The sequence below is a fragment of the Thamnophis elegans genome, chromosome 5 (assembly GCF_009769535.1).
Source record: "Thamnophis elegans isolate rThaEle1 chromosome 5, rThaEle1.pri, whole genome shotgun sequence".
NCBI classification, from domain to species: domain Eukaryota; kingdom Metazoa; phylum Chordata; class Lepidosauria; order Squamata; family Colubridae; genus Thamnophis; species Thamnophis elegans.
In genome coordinates, this window is record NC_045545.1 from 38,128,483 (window position 1) to 38,152,756 (window position 24,274).

A 24,274-nucleotide genomic window follows, 5' to 3' on the forward strand; every position below is an offset into this window, starting at 1 on the left:
CAACCATCCTGACTGGAGAGTTTGGGTGAATTTAGAAGTTTGCAACTACATTGTAAGGCCTTTTGAGGGGGGGGGGGCAATTTTCTCTATGCTGTTTGACTTTTTTCTTCCCACTAGTCAGCATGTCTTTTTTTCCACCCTAAGTAATTAATGACATTTATTTATTTATTTTTATTTTTTTATTTGTCAACATGTACAAGGTAACAGGTTTGGTATAGACATGGGCATTTTTTGCATGAGATTGGTACAAATAGATGGACATAAATAAGTATAACATGGCCATGAACACAAAATGAGTACATATCAAAGGGAACAGTAGGATAGGGACGGTAGGCACACTGGTGCACTTATGCATGCCGGCTTAGGGACCTCTTAGGAAATGTGCGAGGTCCATGGTGGACAGTTTTAAGGTTAAAGATATGGGAGTTTGAGGAACTAACAACAGAATCAAGTAGAGTGTTCCAGGCATTGGCTCCTCTATTGCTGAAGTTGTATTTTCTGCAATAGAGTTTGGAGCAGTTTATTTTGAGTTTGTATCTATTGTTTGCCTGTGTATTATTGCGGTTGAAGCTGAAGTACTTAGTTGTTTACAGGTAGGATGTTATAGCAGATAATTTTGTGCACTATGCTTAGAACATAGAACATAGGTGGCGTAGTTTGCAGTTGTCCAGGCCTAAAATTTCAAGCCTGGTAGCATACGGTATTTTATTGCGAGCAGATGAGTTAAGTACTCTTCTTGTGAAATACCACTGGACCAGGGGTGGGTTCCTGCCAGTTCTAACCTCTTCTATAGAAGAGATTCCACAAATCTACTGTGCCGTTTAGAACCGGTTCCAGCTCCCTCCCCCCCACCGCCTGTCCACACATCATCAAGATGAAGAGCGAGAAGAGGAATTCTGGGAGTTGAAGTCCACAAGTCTTAAAGCTGTCAAGTTTGAACACCCCTGGGGTTTTTTTTCAAAAGGGCTAGGGGTGCAAGAGTCTTGTAACTTGACAGCTTTAAGACTTGCGTACTTCAGTGCCAGAGTTCCTGAGCCAACATGACTGGAGGAGGAATTCTGGGATGCCAGATGCCAGAGTTTCTGAGCCAACATTTTGGTTGCTAAGCAAGAGCGTTGTTAAGTGAGTTTCACCACATTTTCCAAGTTGGCCACTCCCACCTGGTCACATGGTTGGAAAGCCACTCCCACAAAGCAGGCCACACCTACAGAAGAGGTTCTAAAAAAATTTGAAATCCACCACTGCTCTGGACCCTCTCTATTGTATTAATGTGCAATATACAGTATGGATTCCAGGCAGGTGAGCAGTATTCAAGGATTGGTCTAGCAAAGGTTTTGTATGCCCTAGTTAGCAGTATAGTATTACCAGAGAAAAAAATTAATAAAATAAGGTTGACAACTCTTAATGTCTTTTTGATCTATTTAATCACATTTGCAAGTGAAGTGTCATTCTAATCTAATGTATCCCATTTATCTCTCTATTAGTCCTTGCCCCTTTAATTGGTTAATTTATGTACATTCCTCGCTGTGGGCGGGTATTAACCGGTTCCACGGATGTAAATGTCACTAGCCAATGAAAAAAAAGGGCTAACATAGCCCAATAGGAAAGTAGGCAGTGCTAAGAAAAACAATCGTTTTATCCAATAGGAGGAGGCGATACTGGTAGGTCCTTGCCCACGAGCAAAACCCTCCAATCGGTGTCTCCGGTGCTAGCAACTAATGGTTCCAACCCTTTGGTCGGCGAGGAGCAGGAGGAAGCGATGCTCTTCCCACGGCCATGGCTGGGGCTCCTGCGGCGACAGCTAAAGCCGGCGGGAAGAAGAACCGGGCAAAACGGCATCGCCGAAGCCTAAGAGATCCGGCCCGGCCATCTTGAGACGCCCGTCTGGGCGGTGAACGTCGGAAACGCTGAAGCTGGCGAGCCGGGGCCCCGAGTTAGGCGCCCCTCCTGCGTTGCGGAGCCCGGCTCCCCAGAGCCTCGCCCCGGCTCAGCAGAAGAGGATGAAAAAGCGCAAGGAGCTGAACGCGCTCATAGGCCTCGGCGGTGGAAACGGCGACCGGGGAAGCGGCACCGGCGGAGGCGGCCGGCTCAAAAAGAAGCACCCCAGGAAAGGCTCTGCCTCGGGTCATCGCTTGCTCCGCACCGAGTCTGCCGAGAGCCTCACCAGCAGCTCCTCCGATCCGGATTACGGGGACAGGTTCGGACTGCCGTCCTCCCGCGCCCGCTTTCCTAAGTGAGACCCGGAGAATCCAAGGAGAAGGGGAAAGTAGGGTTGGATAGGCAGGTTAGAGGAACCGAAGATTGTATGTTGCGGGGGCGGTCAGGAGGTTTAGGAAAGGAAAGGGATGCGGGGCTTTATGGAGGAGGAAGAGACAGACATCGGTTTATACAGGTAGTCCTCGACTTACAACAGTCCGCTTAATGACCAAAGTTACAACAGTACTGAAAAAAGTGGGACTATTGACTGTTTTTCACCCTTAATAACCTTTGCAGCATCCCCATGCATCACATGATTTACATTCAAATGCTTGATAGTTGACTCACGTTTATGACGGTTGCAGTGTCCCGGGATCAACTTTTGCAGTCTTCTGAGAAGCAAAGTTGATGGGGGAAGCTAGATTCACTTAACAACCGGGGTACGAATTGCACTAATTGCAGTGATTCACTGAACAAAGGTGGCAAGAAAAGTCGTAAAATGAGGCAAAACTCGCTTAACTAATTTCTAACTTGGCAACATAAATCCATTGTGGCCGTAGGTTGAGGACTACCTGTAATCCACTCAGAATTTTGAAGAAGCCAGGTGTTGAGAAGTAAGGTTGGATTTGGAATTACTATAAATTGAAAAATAGAGTGGTTGGAATAGCAATATTAACATAGCCTCCAATCTGTTGCTCTGAATTTGTGTTGGATTGTAATTCCATCACTTCAGCTGTTAGCTGCTTTGGATTGATGGTAGTTGTAATCATAACTCATTTGGAGAACATCAAATTGCTGATAACAACTGGAACTGAAAATGATTGCTGCTAGTATGACTACAGTCACAGCAAAACAGTTTGGAGAATTAGCTTCCCTGACATAGAAACTTAGATGTGTTACTTGTACAACTTGTCCTGGTGTTATTCTTGGGCTCTGCTTAATGATGCAGGCATGGGGAAGAAAGATAGTGTCATTCTTTCTGCTTGAGTATTGTCAATTTGCAGACATTATACTGTTAATTTGATTCCATAATATGATTTTGGTTGCAGTAGTACATAAACATATCAAAGCATAATCTGGTTGTATTGGCATTTGTTGTACATTTGTTTTTCCTTTGTAATGTTTCTACACATATTCCTGTGGGATAAGGTACTTTTTTCTTGAGTTTTTGTTTAATGTATTCAACTTCGCAATTCTGTCTCAGGTTAATGTAGAATAACATTATTTGTTCTTCTCTGAGTTCTATGCATAATTTTATATGCTTCAGTCATATCTCATCACACTTTTTAAACTAAAGTATCTCAAATATTGTAGACTTTTCTTATATAGATGTTTCATATCCTTGATAATTTTGTTTGCTATATTATGCTTTTGCTTTTTTTTAAAGCTGTGTTATATTTTTCAAGTACAGTTACCAGAACTAAACAATATTTCAGATGCAGACTGGCCATATATTTACACAAGGACAATACAATATTGGCAGTTCTGTTTTTATTTCTAATTTTTCGTAGCATGGAATTTCATATTTGGTATAGTATAAATATATAGAGTTAAAAAGTATGATTGCTTCCTATGTTGAATTTAGTAAGGTATTGGTTTAGTGTAATATTTAGCTGTGTTATCAAATACCAATTTAAAACATTTTTAATAAAGGGGTGACTACCTGCGATGCTGCAAACTCTGCTGCCCGTTATGTACTTTTGTCATCCTGGCTGCGTGTGTGGTGGCCTGTGTTGGATTGGTATGGATGCAAGTTGCTCTCAAAGAAGATCTGGATGGATTAAAGGAAAGATTTAGAACCAGTAAGTTCAAATCTCAAATATTTGCCATCTCTAAGGGGGAGATCTTTACTGGGAAGAAATTAGCATATAGTTTGCCTTTAACTAGCATTCCTTATGGGGCAAAATCATATATTCCCATTTTCTTAAAAATATTCTACCAAAATCAAAAATAAATATCCTCACTTTTGTTTTAAATTGATAGAAGGTAGCATGTTTTGACAAACTTTCTTCTTTATAGAACATCGTGCTGTATAAAGCAAGTAAAGAATGGATGGATGTTCATTTCAGAGAGCAGGAATATTTTTTCAAAATTCGGAACAACTCTGTTTCAGAAATGGCTGCATCTGTCTTGGTTATAATAGACAACCTCTGCACCAGGGAGATCCTAATTGCTGTCCTCTCCTACATTCTAATTTTGATATGGACTATGCAGATTTTATATTTCAGTACAGGTAGTCCCTGACATACAACCATAATTGAGCCCAAAATTTCTGCTGTTAACTGAGACGTTTGTTAAGTTAATTTAACCCTGTTTTATGACCTTTCTTGCCTCAGTTATTAAGTGAATCACTGCAGTTGATAAGTCGCTCACCTGGTTGCTAAGTGAATCTGACTTCTCCATTGACTTTGCTTGTCAGAAGGTTGCAAAAAGTGATCACATGACCTTGGGACATAGCAACGGTCATAAATATGAATCAGTTGCCAACCATCTGCATTTTGGTCACTTAATGGGGTTGCTGGAAAGGTTGTAACTGATAAATGATCATAAGTCACTTTTTCAGTGCTGTTGTAATTTTGGACAGTAACTAAATGAACTGTTCTAAGTCAAGGACTATGTGTATTGTCATTTTTTTTCTTCTTCACCCTCCACTTCTGTGTCTTAAAATATTTCCTGATGAAAATATTGAGAGCTTATGCTTTTTGTAACCTTTGGGTTAAAAGGTGTAATTAACATATTTTGTGATTGGAGTTTGGAATTAAGAAGCAAAAAAATGAAAAGGACCTTGGAGTAGTCCACCTCCCTGCCCAGTAAAGGAATGTACTATTACAACATCTGTGATTGGTGGCCCTCTGTTCTCTGTTTAAGTAGCTCCAGCCAATGAGAATTACCTAAAACAGTTGTTGAACTGCTATTGGAATCTTAGTAATGTCATTCATACTTAAGAAAACAATGTTCTTTCATGTAGGGAGTTGGTGGGTTATATTATACTTAATCATAAGAACTCAATAGCATGAACATAAATATTTTTATTTGCTAATGCTAGTATCCGTGATTAATGTCATGATTAACAGACTTTCCATTTGTGGGTTCCTTTATTAATGCATCTTCTACATGCAAACAATGTTTTTTTTTACAAAACTGCAGAAAATAGTGTCTTAAGCATAATAAGCATTAATGCTTATTAAATGAAATCAAATATTTTATGGTCAATTTTAAGGCATGTTTATAACAATTTGATTGCAATCTATAATAAAAGTTAAAATGTTTTAATCCTAGAAGCTTATTTATTTGCTAGTTTACAACAGCTTGCTTCTATTATCGGTGTACTGGATTTCAACTTCATTATTACTAGCAAACACTGAGTTATATGTCATCAGTTATGGATTAGAAAATTATAAGTATATTGGCATAGATATTTACAGTATATACTACTGAAACTCTGATTGTCATTACCTTTAACTGAGCAAAAGGGTGCATCATAAAGCAACATTTTTTGAACATTGTACCTCAAATGGGCTAATTTACAAAATCCAGGACCCGTGATTCCCAAAGGAATGAAATTTAGAAAAGATGTGGCTGCTTCTGGCGATGCTAGTTCCCTGCTAATTTCTTCCTGCATGTTTCCTACAATCAAAATAAATGGAGATGCCGGGAGGGAGGGGGGATGGAAAGCGAGGGGAAGGAAGGAAGGTAGGTAGGTTATCTGATGCTACCTACCAACTTCCCACATGAAAACTCGATGGGGAAGCAGGCAGGAAGTCAGAAGTCGCTCCCACTCCACAATTGTTTTGCCCACCTATGGTCTTTGTTTCTTTGTTTAGATAAAGAAATATCTTTGAAAGGATGACCCAATAGGGCATGAGGTGTCTTGTATTTTACTGTTTTATGAAAAATGAGCACAATAAATGCACTCGGAAATGTACTTGAGACCTGGAAGAAAATGTTTGTTTTTTATTTGAATTCTACTCTGTTTTTCTACTCTAGCAAGTTTCTAAGACAAAGCAGAATCCCTCCAGAATCTTAAATTTTAAGTATAAGATTAATATAATAATAAGAGATAATGTTTCTAAATACAAGACAGTGGAAACCAAATGCAATTCCAAGATTAATCTTTTATTACATTTTCATTTTCCTTTATACAATCACTTAAATACTGTGCAGTTAAAAAAAAAGAAGCAATAAACAACTCATAACACTTCTATCCTACATACACCCTTCCTTCTACCCCTCCAACTTTCATTTCTCCCTTCCAACAATCCCCTCTTCTACTTCCCCTCCCCCTCAGCCATTCCTTTCTCCCCTTCCCACCATCTCACCCTCCTTACATTCCCTTCTCACTCCCTCTTAATTCCCCCCTCTTCTTTCCCTCTACACCTCGCTTCGGTGTATTTCTAGTATTCATTGGTCTATTTGTTTTGTACTAAAACAAAAGAAAAATAAAAGGAGAAGAAAGAAGAAAAGAAAAAGAAAAAAAAGCAACAGTATCCAAGTGCATTCATTGTTCTGAAAATTGAGTCTATATTTCCACCCTCCCCCCCCACCCACCCCCTGAACCCCCCTCCCTGACCCCCTTCCGACTTCCCAGATCCCATTCCCGGCATCGTTCTTTATCAAGCAAAGTCTGGAGTATATTGAAACCAAATAGATTAGAAGTTACAAAATAATAATTTTAAAAAAAAATAAAGAACAAAAAAGAAAAGAATAATAAAAAGAAAAAAAAGGGGGGAAACCCCCCCCCCAAGAAAGAGAAGTCAATAAACTCTCTAACATTAAACTCAGCTTCTCATTATTTTTAAAATCTTAAACAATGTCTTTACCTGCTTCCGCATATAAATTTTATACCTCCCATCCTGCCTTTACCCGTGTCCACATATATATTTTATCCTCATCCATTGCTCCTCTCATATTTACTCCACCCTCGTGTAGACTCTCCAGATAATCTTTCTTAACCTTGTATTCAAATAACAATTTATACAAAAATCAGCTTACATTCTGGATCAAGGTAATCTAATTGAACTTTCACTACGACTCCATTCATCCCAAACCACAATCCAAGAAAACTACGATCTCCGCTCTCCTCGCCCCAAAGAATAGATCATGCGCAGTTTAAATTAAGATTCAAACAAGTCTTATATAAGTCACATACAATATATGTCCAAATTCAGCACCGCTTCTTTCAGTCTCAATATCTCTTCATCGGTATACAGCTTTGTCATTTTATACCAGACAGGAGTCCTGAAATTTTATTCAGATTAAAAAATTTAAGAAGTATTTTAAAGGCATAGCTGGATCTTTATTCTTTACTCTTCTGCCCTTCCGGAAGGGGAAAGCAACACCCTCCGCCTTGTAGCCACGTGTCCCGCTGCTTATCTTCTCCTTCTCCTTGTCTTTCTCCAAGTCCGGGTGAATCAGGAAGTCCCGCCTTCAGAGTTTTGTAGTAAAAATCTCGGGCTTCGCAAACAGAATTGAGACGATATTTTTGGTTCTCAAATGTGACTGTGATACCAGATGGCACTTCCCATTTATATTGTATCTGAGAATCTCTGAGTTTTTCAGTTAAGAAAGTGTAGTCTCTCCTTGCTCTTAATATTTGAGATGGTATTTCTTTAAAAACAATCAAGTCCTGTCCATCGATTCGCAGCCTGTTATTGTAGAACTTCTGTATTATCGCATTTCTGGATTCTCTTGTGGTGAAATATATAATTATGTCCCTCGGAAGCTGTCGTTGTTTTGCTACACACGAGTTCTGGCGATAAATTTTTTGAATCTGCCAATCAAAGTTAAATCCCGGACTTCCCACCGAACGTCTGAAAGCCTCAAAAAAGGTCTGTTTCAAATTCTCCTGTTCCTTTTCACGCAATCCTCTGACTCTTATTGCAAACGCAGTCTTATTGTAATTTATCATAACGAGTTGTTTTTGAGCATTTTCAACTTCCTGTTGTAACGTTTGAATTTTAGATGTCAAATTAGAATTAGCTTTTTCCAAAAGTTCCAATTTGTCCTCCATTTCAGCAACATAGTCTGTCATAACAGTCATAACTCCGATCATATCTTCCCTTGTTTGAGCAATCTTGGCATCCAGTTTATCATATAAGTCTGATAAAAGTTGTTTAATTTCCTGTCTGAACTCTTTAAGGGTTTCAAAAAGAAATGCTTGCGTTAAGAGATCTCCAGTAGAGGGCGTGGGAGGCAAGGGCAGCAATTTTGTAACAATTTCTTGAGATATATTATTAAGGAAACGCTTAGACTGCTTCGATTTGGGAGCCATTATAAAAAAACGCACAAGCAAACAAGCAAACAAACAAAGTCTCTGCTCCCCTCGGTTTTAAATGGGATACTGTTTATAAACTTTTAACAGTTAATAAGGAGAAGTCTTCAGGAGAATAGAGCTGATTGAGTGTGTCATATATCCAACGCAGAAGCTATAAAATCACCATCTTGTAACACAGCTGGATAAGAAAGCCTTTTACAAAATTGAAGCTGGTATTTTGAATAGTAATGAAAAAAAAAATTTACGACTTCAAGTTAATATTTGGTTTTGAAGCCATTTCAAAATTTATCTGCCTGCAGTTAATAAAACTCTATTGCCTGAATATGCAGCTTTAAGTAAAGAGGCTGAGTTCCCCTTTTATTTTGAAGTTTAAGGCTTGGCAAAACTTTCAGTGAGTAAACATTGTAACAAGACCGTTCAGCAGATTCATCACCATTTAACTTCCAGATAAGCAAAGTTAATGAAGGAGTAAAATTCTTTTAGAAATGAAACTAATTAAAAAGCTTCTGCTGGCCTATTGTGAAACCAAAACATATGATAAGCAATCTCTTTTGTTTTGAATTCTTGTGAGAATTAAGAAAAAGTGTTCATTATTACCGGAGAAACCAGCCTGCTCGGCGCCATTTTAAAAGCCTCTAAGTAAATAATTTTTCGGAGGAGAAAAAGAAAAGAAGCTAAAATGTTGATAAACAATTATTGTCCACGGAAACAGATTCAGCTCGTGATAAGATTAAATCAAACAAAACTTTGAACTGAGTAATAGCAATAGCAATATAGCAATAGCAGTAGACTTATATACCGCTTCATAGGCCTTTCAGGCCTCTCTAAGCGGTTTACAGAGAGTCAGCATATTGCCCCCAACAATCTGGGTCCTCATTTTACCCACCTCGGAAGGATGGAAGGCTGAGTCAACCCTGAGCCGGTGAGATTTGAACCGCTGACCTGCTGATCTAGCAGTAGCCTGCAGTGCTGCATTTAACCACTGCGCCACCTTGGCTGTGGGGGAGACCTACTTTGTCCTGCACAAGGCAGTTTGAAATTCCCAGCACGGACAGCCGTTCTGCCTTGGGCTAGCCCCCCTTTCCCTGCAAGCACAAAAGCTGCAAAAATCGAAGAGCATTTGCCAGCAAAACAATTTCTTCTTTCCTTCTTGCCTGAAGGATAAGAAAACCTGATAAGACGTCAGATGGAAGATCCTCTAAACAGATACGTAGCCAGGAATTCGGAGGCAGCTGATTTTTTTGCTGCCACCACCAGCAGGCTCCTCCCAGGAAGCCCCAAATGCAATTCCCATAACCGGCTCTTCTGCATATTATGATAATGATAATGGGCTTCTAAAGCTGGGAATATCTTCAAAAGAACTTATGCATATTCATAATGAGAGTCATAGCGTGTTAAGATATTCAGAATTAGAGCTTGAAAGAAATTTTGCTCATGTTTTCAGATTCATTAAGTATTTACTTTTCTATTTTAGTGGAATCTAATCAAAAAACCTCATTTCAAGAAATTCCCAGAATGACTGAAGACCTCCTTAACAAAGAAAAGGAATTGGAAAAAATTAAGAATGGAGATTTGGGGATAAACAAAATATGGATAAATATCACTGAAATAAGCAAACAGGTAAAGTGAACAAGCATTTATTCAAGTAAAGTTGCATCAAAAATAGTATTAAATAGCACTTTTAATCACTCAATTTAGTCAGTTCATATTTACATTCTACTGAACATTTTCTATATTGAGCAATAGTATGTCCAACCATTCCTTTGTTTACCAATAGAATTTAGAATTCTTTATTGACTAAGTATGATTAGACACAAGGAATTTGCCTCCGGTGGACTCAGTGTACATGCAACAATAGTGATAGATCATTATCATGTCATTTAAAAAATACATTCATCATAAAACATTAGATACAACACTTAGTGATAGTTTTATTAAGCAATCAACATAAATTATACTAATTAAGCAATCAACATAAATCATACTAGGATACTAAGTAAACAATATAAATGATAAGATACAAGCAACAAAGTTATAGTCATAAGAAGATAAGGAGAAACGTAATATGGAAAATGAGAATAATGATGATAATACTGCCTTTCTTCATAGTTTTAAGTGTTGTGGGAATGAGTTGTTTAGCAGAGTGATGATCTGGGTGGAGAGGGAACTTCTTGTGTCTAGTTGTTCTGACATGCAGTGCCCTATAGCGTCGTTTTGAGAGTAGAAGTTGAAAGGGTTTATATCCAGGATGTGAGGGGTCTTTCACAACTCTCTTTCTGGCTCGTGCAGTATACAGGCCCTCAATAGAAGGCAGGTTGATAGTAATTGTTTTTTCTGCAGTTCTAATTATCCATTGAAGTCTATGTTTGTTTTGATTGGTTGCAGTACTTAACCAGATAGTTATGCAGGTGCAGATGACATGTCGACTCAATAATTCACCTTGAACTGTATCAGCAGCACCTTGGGCAGCATCGAGTGGTGGGATTCAGCCAGTTCGTACCACTTTGGGAGAACCGGTGGTTAACTTTCTGAGCAGTTTGGTGAAGTGGTGGTTAGAAGAAATCATTAGGACAGAGAACCGGTTGTTAAATTATTTGAATCCCACCACTGGCAGCATCTGTAATTCAGGTTTCTTCCATTGAGTCGGTTTTTAGTCCTGGTAACTCAACAGTAACACATTCATCACATGGTCTTGGGATGAACCTTTACAACAGAAAAGATTAAAAAACTGTCCTGTAAAGTCATTCTTTTATTTGTGATTACAGATATCTTTGTTGATGTTGGCAGTAAATCATCTCAAAGAAAATATTAAATCTGCTTCTGATTTAATTAATCTTCCTGTTATAGTGGAAGAGCTTCAGAAAGTATGTATTATATTTAATACTAATCTATCTTTAGAATTTTTTGTGCTATAAATAATTTGACAAGTACAGAGCTTTTCATTGTGTCCGTCCTTTCTAATAGGAACTATATTTTATCACATAGTTAATCGCTATTTATTTGAAAATGTATGAAGAAAGCATAAAAGCATATTTGTAAAACTATTGAAATCCTGCTTTCCAGTTCATGTGACTAGACCATAAAAAATGGTATATTTCACCAATGATAAAAATCACTTGTAGGAAGAATACAAGTGACAATTAGTAGTGGTGATTTCAGTGTCTTTGCAGTATTGAGGCCCACTAGTAAAACTGGGCATCAGTAATGTATTCAGAATTGTTGTCCTTATATGCTTACAGCCAATATTATGTTGGCTTTCCTGGAAGTAAGTTCCTTTTTCTATATGTAAGCTAAGTACAATACTATGGACAGGTTGTATTCACAGCACTTTATATATTTTTCCTATAATCCAGAAAGTAGTTTTCATCATACTTTGTGATCTGATAATAGAACTGATAATACTAGAGGTTTGTGTTTCTAAACACTTTTGCAAATATGTGTTTGCATGTTTTTCTCAAAATATAAAAACAGTTTATTGTAGGATGTATCTTTTCTTGCATATCCAAGCACATAGAATGCTTTGTGTGTGTATGGCAATATATATGATGATGTCTGGTTGTGTGTATACACTACAACGTATACTTTATATAAACTTTGATGTGGAAGGGATTTCAATGGAGCAATACAAAGTGACTTACTTTATCCACCACCTGATTCCATATTCTTCAAATGTGATACAAGTTCCCAGTTAAAATGTATCCAAGAAAATAAATTATTATACATACTGCGATAAATGAGATTTGTTAATGCACATTCTTTGTGTTTAATGTAACCAATTAAAATTGGTTTACTCATTGGAGTAAACACATTTGAATTTCAATTAGTTGATCAATGAATGTCTGATGGTAAAAAATTTGCTGTTGGTTTCTTTCCTAGAGTGTCGCTACTATAGGCAGCACGGTGACTAGTGTTCATCATGATGTTGAGGCCATGCAAGCAGCAATTGAAGAGCAAAAGAAGACTTTAGAAACTCTCCAAAAAGAAATAGTAAGGATGTATAGACATTTCACAAGAGTACATTCGGTAGCACATCCTATAGGAATTTCAGATTTGGTATGCAATTTAAAAATAAAAGGGGCAGAAGCTTTCTCTCCCCCCGCCCCCTATTTTCTTATTTTAAAACCCCCATGGACTTATTAAGAGAAAATGATGTTTATAGTTCACCATTTCAAGTGGAATATATTTTATGTTCCTATATGTTTGTTAAACTTTATCAGGTCTTAAAACCAATTTAAATTTAAACTTCAATCAGATTTGTAGATATTGATTGTTTATGCAGATGGAAACATTTTAATGTTAACATCACATTTTAGGCAGTTCGTTATTCAGACACTTCACTTTTCTAGCTATAACTCTGCTTAATATTCTTCCTGCATAAAAACCTTAAATTCAAATTTAATGTCAAGTAAAGCATATGCCAGTATTTTATGGCTGTTCACAAAAGGTTGACTGTTTTCTTTTTGCTTTCTTCTCCTTCAACCATTTGTGAAATATAAATAAGTGTTATGCTTGATGGGTCATGAATATCCAAATAGTAACTGGTTTGAACATATATCTTAATATATTTCAAAATGAACACACAGAAGATGTTAGACAAAAGCATTTACCTTCCTTTTCCTCCTCATCTGTCCCCCAGATAAATAAAAAGAATATGATGAACATTTGTAAACAGGTGCTGCTTTTTTGCTTTTAAAAGCTTTGGAAATCACGGTTTCAAAACTGTTCTGTAAAAATAAAGCCAGGGTAGCTTTGCATTGTTATATTCCTTAGTATTATTTTTGGAGCACAAATGCTGATATTTATAGTGCCTCTAGAATGAAAAGAATAAGTAGTCAAGAAGCTGTTGCTGTTGCTTCAAATGCATCTATCATATAATCGTTGAGAGTAGTTGCAATATGATGATGATATAGGTATCGCATCCACAATAGAAAAAAGATGCAGTTTCTGTAAAACAATTATTCAGTGTTTAAACACTCCCAAGTTTCTGACAGTTACTGAATTGGTTCCCCTATCTTCCTATTAGCCACCTGGCATAGGATGATTAATTTAGAATTCTTTCTTGGCCATGTGTCACCAATAAATACACAAGGAATTTGCCTCCGGTGAATAAGCTCTCAGTGTACATGCAAAGTCATTTTAAAAATACATTCATCATAAAATATTAGATACAACGCTTAGTGATAGCCTTAGATATTAATTAAGCAATCAACATAAATCATACTAGGATACTAAGTAAACAATATAAATCGTAGGATACAAGCAACGAAGTTTTAAAGAAAGGTAAGAGGGAAGATGAGAATAATGATGGCAATACTACCTTTCTAGCTAGTCTGACAGTGTTGTGGGAGTAAGTTGTTTAGCAGAGGAATGGCATGGGGGGGGGGGGAAGAGACTGTCCTCTTATCTGACTTCAGTACCCTATAGCGTTGTTTTGAGGGTAGAAGCTGAAGCAGTTTATGTCCAGGATGTGAGGGGTCCATAGATATTTTCACAACCGTCTTTCTGGCTCATGCAGTATACAGGTCCTCAATGGAAGACAGAATAGTAGCAATTGTTTTTTCTGCAGTTCTAATTTTAAATTTAATTATTTAAATACCAAAAAAATATGTTCATAAAACCTCAGTGGCATTCTAATACTTTAATGATTGTGCAGAATCCATAATAGCCACTGAAATTGGCCTGCATCAGAGAAGAGGTACATGAGAGAACATCTATTTCTGCTTCTGTCTTTGACTTGTGATTGAGCACATTTCCCTTGCTAAGCATGACAGTTAAGTGAATTTTGCCCCATTTTACGACTTTCTTGTCACAGCTATTAAGTTTGCTTCTTAGAAGATTGCAAAAGGTAGTTACACGACCCTAGGACACTGCAAGTATCATAAATATATGCCAGGGTCTGGATTTTGATCATGTGACCATGGTTTGCTACAAGGTCGTAAGTGTGAAGGACAATCATAAATCATTTTTTCAAGTACCATTATAACTTTGATCAATCACTTAACAGTAGTTATAACTCGAAGGCTAACTGCTTATTCCTTTGGTACACAGTTTGTTCTTGTTGAACTTGAAAAGGCTACAGACCATAGTTTACAGTGTACTAGATTCATTAAGATTATGTTCTGCTTATTTTCAATAATTTTGTTGCATTGCTTTTATAGTCAAGTAATCAAACTGTTTTTCTGTTAAACAGGATAACCAATATCTACATATCTCTATAGAGGAAATGAACTCTACCCTAATGTTACATCAGAAATTGAATGATTTAAAATTTTTCAATCTGGATTCCACAGTCACCAATCTAAGCTGGAAAATTATTTCCTTAGAAAATCATATGTTTGTTGTGAATAAATCGGAAAGCAAAAAGAACCTTACCTTTGGTATGGTAAGTGTCTAACAATTTTGGGAATTAAACACTTGCAATATGTTATCGTGCAGGATAGTAAGCCACAAGCAAACAAGTGCATTATATTGTCTCTTGCAGGTGAGTAACCTAACTACCTCGGTAAATATGAATAGTAAATCAAGAAATGAAACTACTGCTGAAAAAATAGAAAATATGGAGGTAAGTTTTGGTGAACCATAGTGAAGGTGATTTTTAGAGCCCCCTTGAATTTTCTTCCTGACTTTGAGGGTAAGAAGGGCAAGGTAATCAACTCAAGTGAAATGTCAGAACAATTGACACTGAGATGTCAATTGAGATCATTCGGAGGCACGGGATAAGATACCACCAATACGCGGACGATACGCAGCTGTATCTGTCCGCCCCGTGCCAACTCAATGAAGCGGTGGACGTGATGAACCGGGGTCTTGAAGCCGTTAGGGACTGGATGAGGGCTAACAAGCTTGTACTCAACCCGGAGAAGACCGAGTGGTTGTTGTGTTTCCCTCCCAATAATTTGGTTAGTGTTCCATCACTCAGGCTGGGGGGTCAAATTTTATACCCCTCAGACAGGGTTCGCAACTTGGGAGTCCTCCTGGACCCACAGCTGACCTTCGACCACCATCTGACGGCTGTGACCAGGGGGGCATTTGCCCAGGTTCGCCTGGTGCGCCAGTTACGACCCTACCTGAACCGGGAGGCTCTCACAACAGTCACTCGGGCCCTTGTGACCTCTAGGCTGGAATACTGCAACGTGCTCTACATGGGGCTGCCCCTGAAGAGCATCCGGCGACTTCAGCTAGTCCAGAATGCGGCCGCGCGAGTGATTGTGGGTGCACCTCGGTTCGCCCACATAACACCCATCCTCCGCGAGCTGCGCTGGCTACCTGTTGATCTCCGGGTGCACTTCAAGGTCCTACTTACCACCCATAAAGCCCTTCATGGCAGTGGATCTGCGTACTTGAGAGACCGCCTCCTGCCAATTACCTCCTTGTGACCTATTAGATCGCACAGATTAGGCCTCCTCCGAGTTCCATCTGCCAGTCAGTGTCGACTGGCAACTACGCGGAGGAGAGCCTTTTCAGTAGTAGCTCCGACCCTTTGGAACGATCTCCCCGTGGAGATTCGTACCCTCACCACCCTCCAGACCTTCCGCACAGCCCTCAAGACCTGGCTATCCCATCAGGCCTGGGGATAAAGATCGTAATCTGTCCCCACCCGAATGATGAATGTTGTGTTTTATTTTTACTTGCACTGTTTTCATGTTTATTGTTTTATTGTCTTGTATCCCCCTACCTATAAATTGTAAGCCGCCCTGAGTCCCCTCAGGGAAAAGGGCGGCCTATAAATAAAGCTAAACAAGCTAAACAAACAAATTGAGGTTCATAGCCCAAATATATACATTTTTCTCCATTCACATTTTGTAAAAACAAAAGACCCCAGGTGAGCTGAAATGTTGAAAAGATTATATTGGTTCAGCCTTGGGAAAAAAATAAGGACAAACTATATTGAAGTAAATTTACAGTACTGTGTGCCTTCAAAAGTTACACGCACACTTTTAGTTTCTTTATAAATCTACCCACAGAGAAGAAACTCCATTACTGTATTAAAAAGTAACAGCGTTCCGTGCGCCTTCGGCATTTAGTCATGCCAGCCACATGAACATGGAAATATCTTTGGACAGCGCTGGCTCTTCTGCTTTGAAACAGAGATGAGCACCACCCCCTAGAGTCAGGAATGACTAGCACATATGTGCAAGGGGAAACTTTGCCTTTATTAAAAACAAATGGAAGCACTGTAAAATACATTAGCTTTTACAGAGGTTAATATTAAATCTTTAACTGCTCCAAAGCTGATAAAACACAATATATTTCTTTGTTTATTTACCTATATTGAGTTCTATTTAATTGAACAGTGCACAAGACTCATGAAAATGTGTTCGTGTGTCTTTATCTGGGAAAACAAAGCATTTTTGTTTCAAACTTTTCAGAACTTTAATTATATGGTCACCAATTGACTGAAGTGAGTTTGGCTGTTATTTAATACTGAACGTATACGTTAGACTTTTAAAAAATACTTTAAAATATAATAAAATATTTTTCTATGAGGCATTAGAACATCACTTCAACTTTCCTCTTTGTTCAAAACCTTAGATATAATGCTTTTGAAGGACATGCATACGCAAGGCAAAATATACTCAAAAAAACATTATCAAAAAATCAACTTCCTGTTCCTAAGTATAATTCTCATGCTGCAAAACTACTCAGGTTATTTTATGTTGTAGCTAATGACTAATGAAACTAATTAATAAAACCAGGGTTTAGTCACATTTTAAGAATATGAGAAACTATAGAATAACCTTAGAGCAGAGATTTATGCTTTAAAAGAACTTTAGCTTTAAAATATGAGGAGAATGCTAATTTTACCAATAAAATGGAAGTCACTGTGTGTTTATGTCAATCATAGATTGATAAATTCAGTATACAATCATGTAAAAGATGTACAGCAGGCAATTGTTTTAATTTAGTTTATTCAACTTATAGATAGAACTATGGCTTGGTATGACAATACCTGAAATTAGTTACTCTTCATAGGAATTTGTTCTGTCCCCCCTTCCTCGCTCGTTAACAGACGACAGGCAGACAAACTTAAAAGGAACTCACTTTATCAGTTCTCGGCTCAGACTGGCTGCGAGCCCAAAAATAAACATAATTCAAGTCTCTGACAAGAATGCAAAACAAAACTCTTACAAAGCAATGCACTTCTCCAAGTGTATCCTTGAATCAGGGTTACAGAAAGCAAATCACTTCTCCAAGTGTCTCTCCACTAAACCACAACCGATGATCAATGAATGAACGAAGGAACGTTGACTCCTGCAACCAGGGCGTGGCACCATCCATCTTTTTATCACCCGAAGACCCACTAATGAGCCCCAGCTGTATTGTTAAACTTGCATCCCGAAAAGACTCACAGAAGACTGCTGCTGAGTCACAACAGGAATTAATATAAAATTCCTGCTGGGTTTTGACATGGCCAATTCCTTTTTCAACATAGATAGTTCTGAAAACATTAAAATTAGAGTATTTGCAGTTACAATATTCTCATAGGTAAAAGGGTACATAAATATACTTGCTAGAAACATATTAACTACACAATATATTTTGTATTAAATGCATTCAAAAAGAGCAAACAGGGCTTAGTTTTTTTTTTATTGGTAATCTACAGAAAATAGAAAATGGAGAATCTCAGGTATCCAAACTAAGAGAAAAGCTGCAGTTGATTAATGCTCTGTCAAGCAAATCAGATAGTGAACGATCTGAAGCACTTAAAGGTAAAGATCTCATATACATGTCATTTTGCATATTGCATTACATTATCAAGCTAAATTCATTTTATCATGCTTTAATTACTAACTTACTAACAAATTATTATCTGTTTCCCAATGCATACTTGAAGGCATGAAGATCTATTTACTGGCTAGCAATTGAATTCAAGCTTCTGAACTAAATTTTTGGTTGTCATATTTCATAGAATTGAATATCATTTTCAGCATTTATATGTTTGTCAGCTTCCACTTGGGGCCACCCTTGAAGGCCATTTGGAAGCTAGTAGTAGTAGAATGCAACTGACCGGTGCTGCATAATATAATTACATTACACATTTCCTCATGATCTGTATTGATGGCCACTTGGTTTACAGGTGCTTGCTATCATCTTTAACATCCTATATGAGTTGGATTTCTTAAAGAGTATCTACTCCAGATGGCGTCTAGGTCACCTAAGGTAGACCTACTGAGAGTCCCCATTTATCATGAACTACAATAGGTTTTTGAGATATATAAAAAAAATCAGATCAAAATTAATCACAGGTTTTTTTCCAACTTTAATCAAACATAAATTGTACAATTCAATTGAAAAAGAAACTGAAATTGATGATCTGATTAAAAAAAAACAAGTAATAATTCTGGTCTTTAACTTTCCAAAAGGCAGTCACTCTATATGTTTATTATTTACCTTAGTATGAGTGGAAGTAGAATACATTTGAAATCTGCTAATATTGCTTGTGACTGCTTTATACCATCTAAACGAAGTCCCCCTCCCCCACCTTGATGCATAAAATTTGCTATTATCAAATAAGAAAAAGAAATGACACCTGTAAAATTACTTGACAGTAGAAAATTCACAGAGCATCACATCAGAGCCTGCAAAACTTCCAAGAATTTCTTCAAGATCACTTGGCAATAATGTTGAGAGAAGTCGACACCCAAGAAGCTTGTCCTTACCTGGAATATCCAGCATAGAAGGTAAAGTTGAGTTTTTAGACATGGAAAAAGAACCCATGTTTTGTGTGGAAATGATTCTAGAAATTAATAAATTTGGATCTACAGATGTCAAAGAGTTGTCTTTACAAATTTAAGTTGAGAGTCTACATTTAAAAATGGCAAAATGAATGAATATATAAGGATTTATTTATGATGGTAAATATTTGATTGTGTATACCTCTTTGAGATGGGATAAATAGCTGTTAGTTTCAGGTGGTATGAGCAAGGTTGGGATTACAGAGAGATACTTAATCCCATTATCAGTTCATCGGTCTCTTTGAAGTTACTTCAAAAATGTTTGTTTAGATCATGTTAGCAAAAAGTCATTGCTTTTGCAGGACCCTTATTCCTTGATTTGCTTAAATACCTTTAAGCAAAAATATTGGTTCCTGCCATATCCAATTGAAAATATTAAAGCAACAAAAGAATATTCTGAACTTGGCTAAAATGTATAAACATAATATAAAATGGGTTGTTACACTAGTGTGCTCTGAATACTTGAAGCAGATAATCTGTTATATTGAGACAGTTGGCATACATTAATATTTAGCCATTATCTCTTTCCAAATGTTTAGTGCTGCTTTTGCTAGTTTAATGCATACATATGACATATCATACGTATGCATTCACGAAGTGCGTGTGAAGCGAACCGGTTGTTTGGCAGGTAGGAACCACCACCACCCCCGCCTTGAACAGTTTTTTATAATTTTTTTTGTCTTTGCAGATCTTCAAAATTTATTCAGGACTTCTAGCCAAGGCACTAATGACAAGTTATCATACGAGGACCTGGAAAATCTGGTTGGATCTACAGGGCATGATCCACAGAGTTTTCCGGAATTTGATGAAGATGGAGATGGAAGATATTCTATATCAGAACTGAAAGTAGCATTGGGTCTATAGTATCTTTTCTTATAAACACAGTATTGAAGGACTACCGTAGCTATTGTTTTTTTTTTAAACAACAACTGAATAAGTAAAAGCTACTTATAGCACTTTTCCCAGTAATCTACTAGTCTTTGAAGTTAATTTAGTGTATCAATTGACAGCTTTTAAATTTTTTGTTCTTTGGAAAACAGTGAAAAGCTTTTATATTTTTATCTGTTGTAACAAGATATGTTGACCCCTGAAGGTTTTTCCAACTTTTGAGGCCCTGATCCAAGGGTAAATAGCCATGCCTAAGTCTGTTTATGCAAACAGGGCCTATTAATAGCAAATACATTATTGCATTGGTTTGGATTTCCACAGAACTAGGGACATTTTATTTGTCCTGGATCACAGCCCCAGGATTGCATTGGATTGAATGGAATAGTTGTAATGAAAATGATAATTGCACCTTATGACGAATAATTTTATCTCAGAGTTCTTATTTCCCTTATAAGGGAAGCTCGTCTTCAAGTTAAAATATGTGTATATATTGACAAACTTGATTTTATATTTCAAATTTGCCTTAAATTAGCTGCACTTTAGAATAAAATATAAAAATCTGATTTGCAGGATTGGAATCTTCCGTTTGTAAATATTTAAACTAGAATAACTTATACGTATTTGGATCTAATTTTCATCAAAAGTAATCAATGTTCCAGTTTGTATTAAGTAAAAGTCAACAATAGAAAACATTTCTTCTTCCTAGGAATTACACTTGTATGACACTCCTTTCCTATATTTGTTTGTGACTCACTGGAAAGTTTTGTGCTATTCAAGTTTAACTTTTATGCTGAGACCTCAGTTCTTGAAATTGAGATAAAAAGATATTCTGACAGGTTGTAAGAATAATAATTTCTTCTGATTTTAAACATCACAGATTGTTATTTTCAGTTATAATAATTTTATGAACAAGAATTTCTGCTGGAAACATTGCAATATTTACTTCAGTTTTTCTTATTGTATTGGTGATACTTTATTCAATTAACTTTCTCCAATATAATAGAGAATTAAAAGTGGTGTTAATGGTTAGCATAGTTAATATTATCAGTAATTAGGATTCTCTCAGAGAAGAATGAGGTGATAAGGACCAAATTATATTTTGTACTAAGTACATCTTTGCGTTTTCGCTCTATAGTTGGCTGATTGATTTTAACATTAATTCCAATGTGAGGTTCAACTGGATTGAGATTGGGGCATGGATGTGCTATTTTCTCCACATTATAATTAAACCATCTGCTTCTTAAATTGCAGTTTGATAAAGATTTCTACTAGGAGTACAGTATCTTCCTATGTACTATGGCTATCAAGATTAGTAAGCTTTTGCCTTATTAAAAAAACATGTGTTTGTGAATGTGAAGTCACTTTTGGTGATGTAGCATGAGCTATAAACTTGGAAATTCAAAGCATTTTAAGCTGCTGTTTTGTTTGTTATTGAAAACATCAGGTGTTGTCAGGCAAACAAATGGTAGAATTTCATTTAGAAAAAGCCTCAGATTAACATTATTCTCTGTACAAACCAAACACAGCAACGTTTTCTAATGTGCCACTATTACTGTAAAACTATTTTAAAAGGATATGTTCAGTAGAGTGCTGTCATAGTTGTTAGCTTTCTTTACAGCTTTTAGTTTAGCAAATTTAAGTTCTCAGGAATCTTCATTGCCCATCACAAAATTCCTGGGAGAATAATGGCAGTGGTTTCTATCAAAGTACTGAGCACTGATGTACTAGAATATGATGTAAACAGATGCCTTCCAAAAATTTAATGAACAGTTTTTTGAAAACCAGATTCCCTTATCTAGATAATTATCCAGAATGCAAATTGTTTCCTTAAGTTTTTATGTTAGCTATACCCATTAAAGCTCAAAATTCATATTGCAAGGTAACTGAACACCAATATTCTTTCGGATAAAATTAGTTTTATATGCTTTGTGTATAAAAACCATTGACCAAAAAAAGCAATAACAAGTAAATATAGCAGTATTTGTATGTGTGTATGTCATACGATTGTATAGCAAAATATTAAAGGTATTTTTTTAAAGGTGGCTTGTTATGATCCACTTGAAAAGAATGACTTTTAATCACAGTATTAAGTTAATTATCATGAGCACTTTTGGGGATTGTTTTCAGATACATTTTTGTTGTAAGAAATCTCACTCTAAAATTTCTGATCCAATTTAGAAGCTGAAGTCATAGTCTCCAATAACTTAATACTGTACCATAGGAGAAATATGCATTTGAAAACTATCCTACATAAAGAAATGCTTTCATTAGAAAAAAATACCTAAGGTTAATTCATACTTTATGTTATAGAGCAGGAAGGAAGGTATAAGGTATCACTTGAATGACTTCTGAGGATCCTTAACATACGAGCATTTCCCCATTCCTCACGTGTATATGTCACCACTGGGAAAGAAGGCATTCATATTAGGCAAATTTAGGGTCATGAAGTGATGAATTGTCTAAATTCTGAAGTGCAAAAGCTTGCAAATTTTCCCTATTTGCAAGCATTTCAAAAAGCTAACTTCATATAAAATCTTGAAATAATTCTATCTTGTTTTTGAATGTAATTAGAGCCTTCAAAATACATTGTTTGTCTTATGAAGTATTCTAATTTCCAATATTTGTGCATTTAGAAGTAAATTTATGCAAATTATCAGCAAAGCAAAATAAATATGGCAATCTGAGTACTATAAATTGGCTCAGATAGCGCATTCTTTAAAATTATTTCAGGTTAATTAACAATATGCATAATAGCTGTACAGAAGAATTGATTTGAAATTGAATATGCAGCATTCTTCCCAGAGGTGAGCCTGCCTTTTTAGGGAAGGTTATGTAAGGAAGAGTAATGGATAAACCTCTGGTCAAAATCCTAGCATTTCCCCCATTTTATCTTCATCATCCTTAAGGTATAATACTCTTTTGAACTGATGCCACAAGTCATATCACGTCTAGCCATGCTGAGTAAGATAGCTAGAAGCCGTAACATATTTTAGAAAAACACAAGATTTGGAAATGTTCACGTGGATATTAATCTAGTTTTTATTTCCAGTGTTCATCTTCATAAGTGCCCATGAAATGTACTCATCTCTTTAGATTGGTAATAACAGAAGGCTTCAAATGACTGTTGGACTTATTGAAATGCTTCCAATGAATATATTATTTTTAAAAAATTAGGTTATTCAGGTATTTCACAACAATAGAATCCCCTAAAAAAATTAGGGACATTCAGAATAGAAAGAATAGGGACAGGGTAACGTAACAGTGGAATGTATTGTATCTTTTCTGATTGCACAAAAATTCTAGTGGCACTTCAAAAGTAAAAATTACTTGATTGCAGTTTGTTTTTTTGTTCATATAATCATATGAAAAGAATTAACAAAATTAAATTTATAGAAAAGGGTAGTTTATTTGTATGGAGAACCATAACATTGTAAAGGAAAAAATTCTTAAGGGTTTTGAAAGATCTAAACCTATTTCCCTTGTATGGGAGTGTTGGCTGTACTTAAAAGTGGTATTGCTTTTTACGCTATTTAAAAAAGTCTTGATTTTATATCTCCAAAGTGAAAATTGTCCTTTTGAATATGAATAACTAATCCGATCTTTAAACTGTTAAAACAATTTTCTGCTATGAATCATAGTGTTCGTCTATGGAATTTGTTCTTTAGAATTTGTATTGGAATCCACTGCACTGAAAGTACACTGGTTTTACATTGTATAAAAGTAATTGATTTGCATTGTCCTACTTAAACTAATTGAAATGGTTTATAAAATTGGGCCTCACAAATGTGCAAAAGCTCTAATGGAGTGGATGAAATCTGGATTTAGCTGTTGCATTTTGCACCTATTATGCATTGTGAATGTCAAATCTAAATAAAAGTTTGTTTTGGGTCTGATGGTTATTTTATTTCATCTAGAAAAATATGTTATAGGATAAACTGAAGCATTCATCTTTCTTTATTGTTGAAAATGCAGTTCACTTGAAAAAATTCTATTGTGTCCATGGGAATAGTGTAGTACATGATAAACTGATTTGCGAAACAGTTGCTCTTCCCAGATTACCTCTTGCACTGGAAAAAATAGTTGCTTCAAAATATTCACTAAGATGGGCCGTAATTTGTATTATAGTAAAGATTTCCATACCATTTGCTTTTTGATATATCTGGATATTGCTCCTATATAT

General features: G+C 36.4%; 1 protein-coding gene across 5 annotated transcripts; it reads left to right on the top strand.

Annotated features, from left to right (window-relative positions):
• The first annotated feature begins 1,694 nt into the window (after positions 1–1,694).
• EFCAB14 (EF-hand calcium binding domain 14) lies at positions 1,695–23,982 on the top strand. 5 transcript variants are annotated; one of them, XM_032217882.1, is made up of 10 exons: positions 1,695–2,233; positions 3,850–3,998; positions 9,945–10,090; positions 11,236–11,334; positions 12,347–12,457; positions 14,661–14,852; positions 14,952–15,032; positions 18,075–18,180; positions 19,021–19,152; positions 19,895–23,982. In XM_032217882.1, the coding sequence occupies exons 1-10, from the start codon at positions 2,001–2,003 to the stop codon at positions 20,068–20,070; spliced, it is 1,425 nt and encodes a 474-aa protein (XP_032073773.1). In that variant the 5' UTR covers positions 1,695–2,000; the 3' UTR covers positions 20,071–23,982. The 5 variants fall into 5 exon arrangements, with proteins under 5 accessions (XP_032073773.1, XP_032073774.1, XP_032073775.1 ...); XM_032217883.1 differs by having other exon boundaries at positions 19,024–19,152; XM_032217884.1 differs by having other exon boundaries at positions 1,695–2,197.
• Positions 23,983–24,274: the final 292 nt, after the last annotated feature.

Bases quoted from the DNA above. Each gene is read 5' to 3' on its own strand.
- EFCAB14 (XM_032217882.1), top strand. From the start codon at position 2,001: ATGAAAAAGCGCAAGGAGCTGAACGCGCTCATAGGCCTCGGCGGTGGA. The intron at 3,999-9,944 runs GTAAGTTCAAAT...TTTCTATTTTAG, and splicing joins AAAGGAAAGATTTAGAACCA to TGGAATCTAATCAAAAAACC. The intron at 15,033-18,074 runs GTAAGTTTTGGT...GGTAATCTACAG, and splicing joins AAAAAATAGAAAATATGGAG to AAAATAGAAAATGGAGAATC.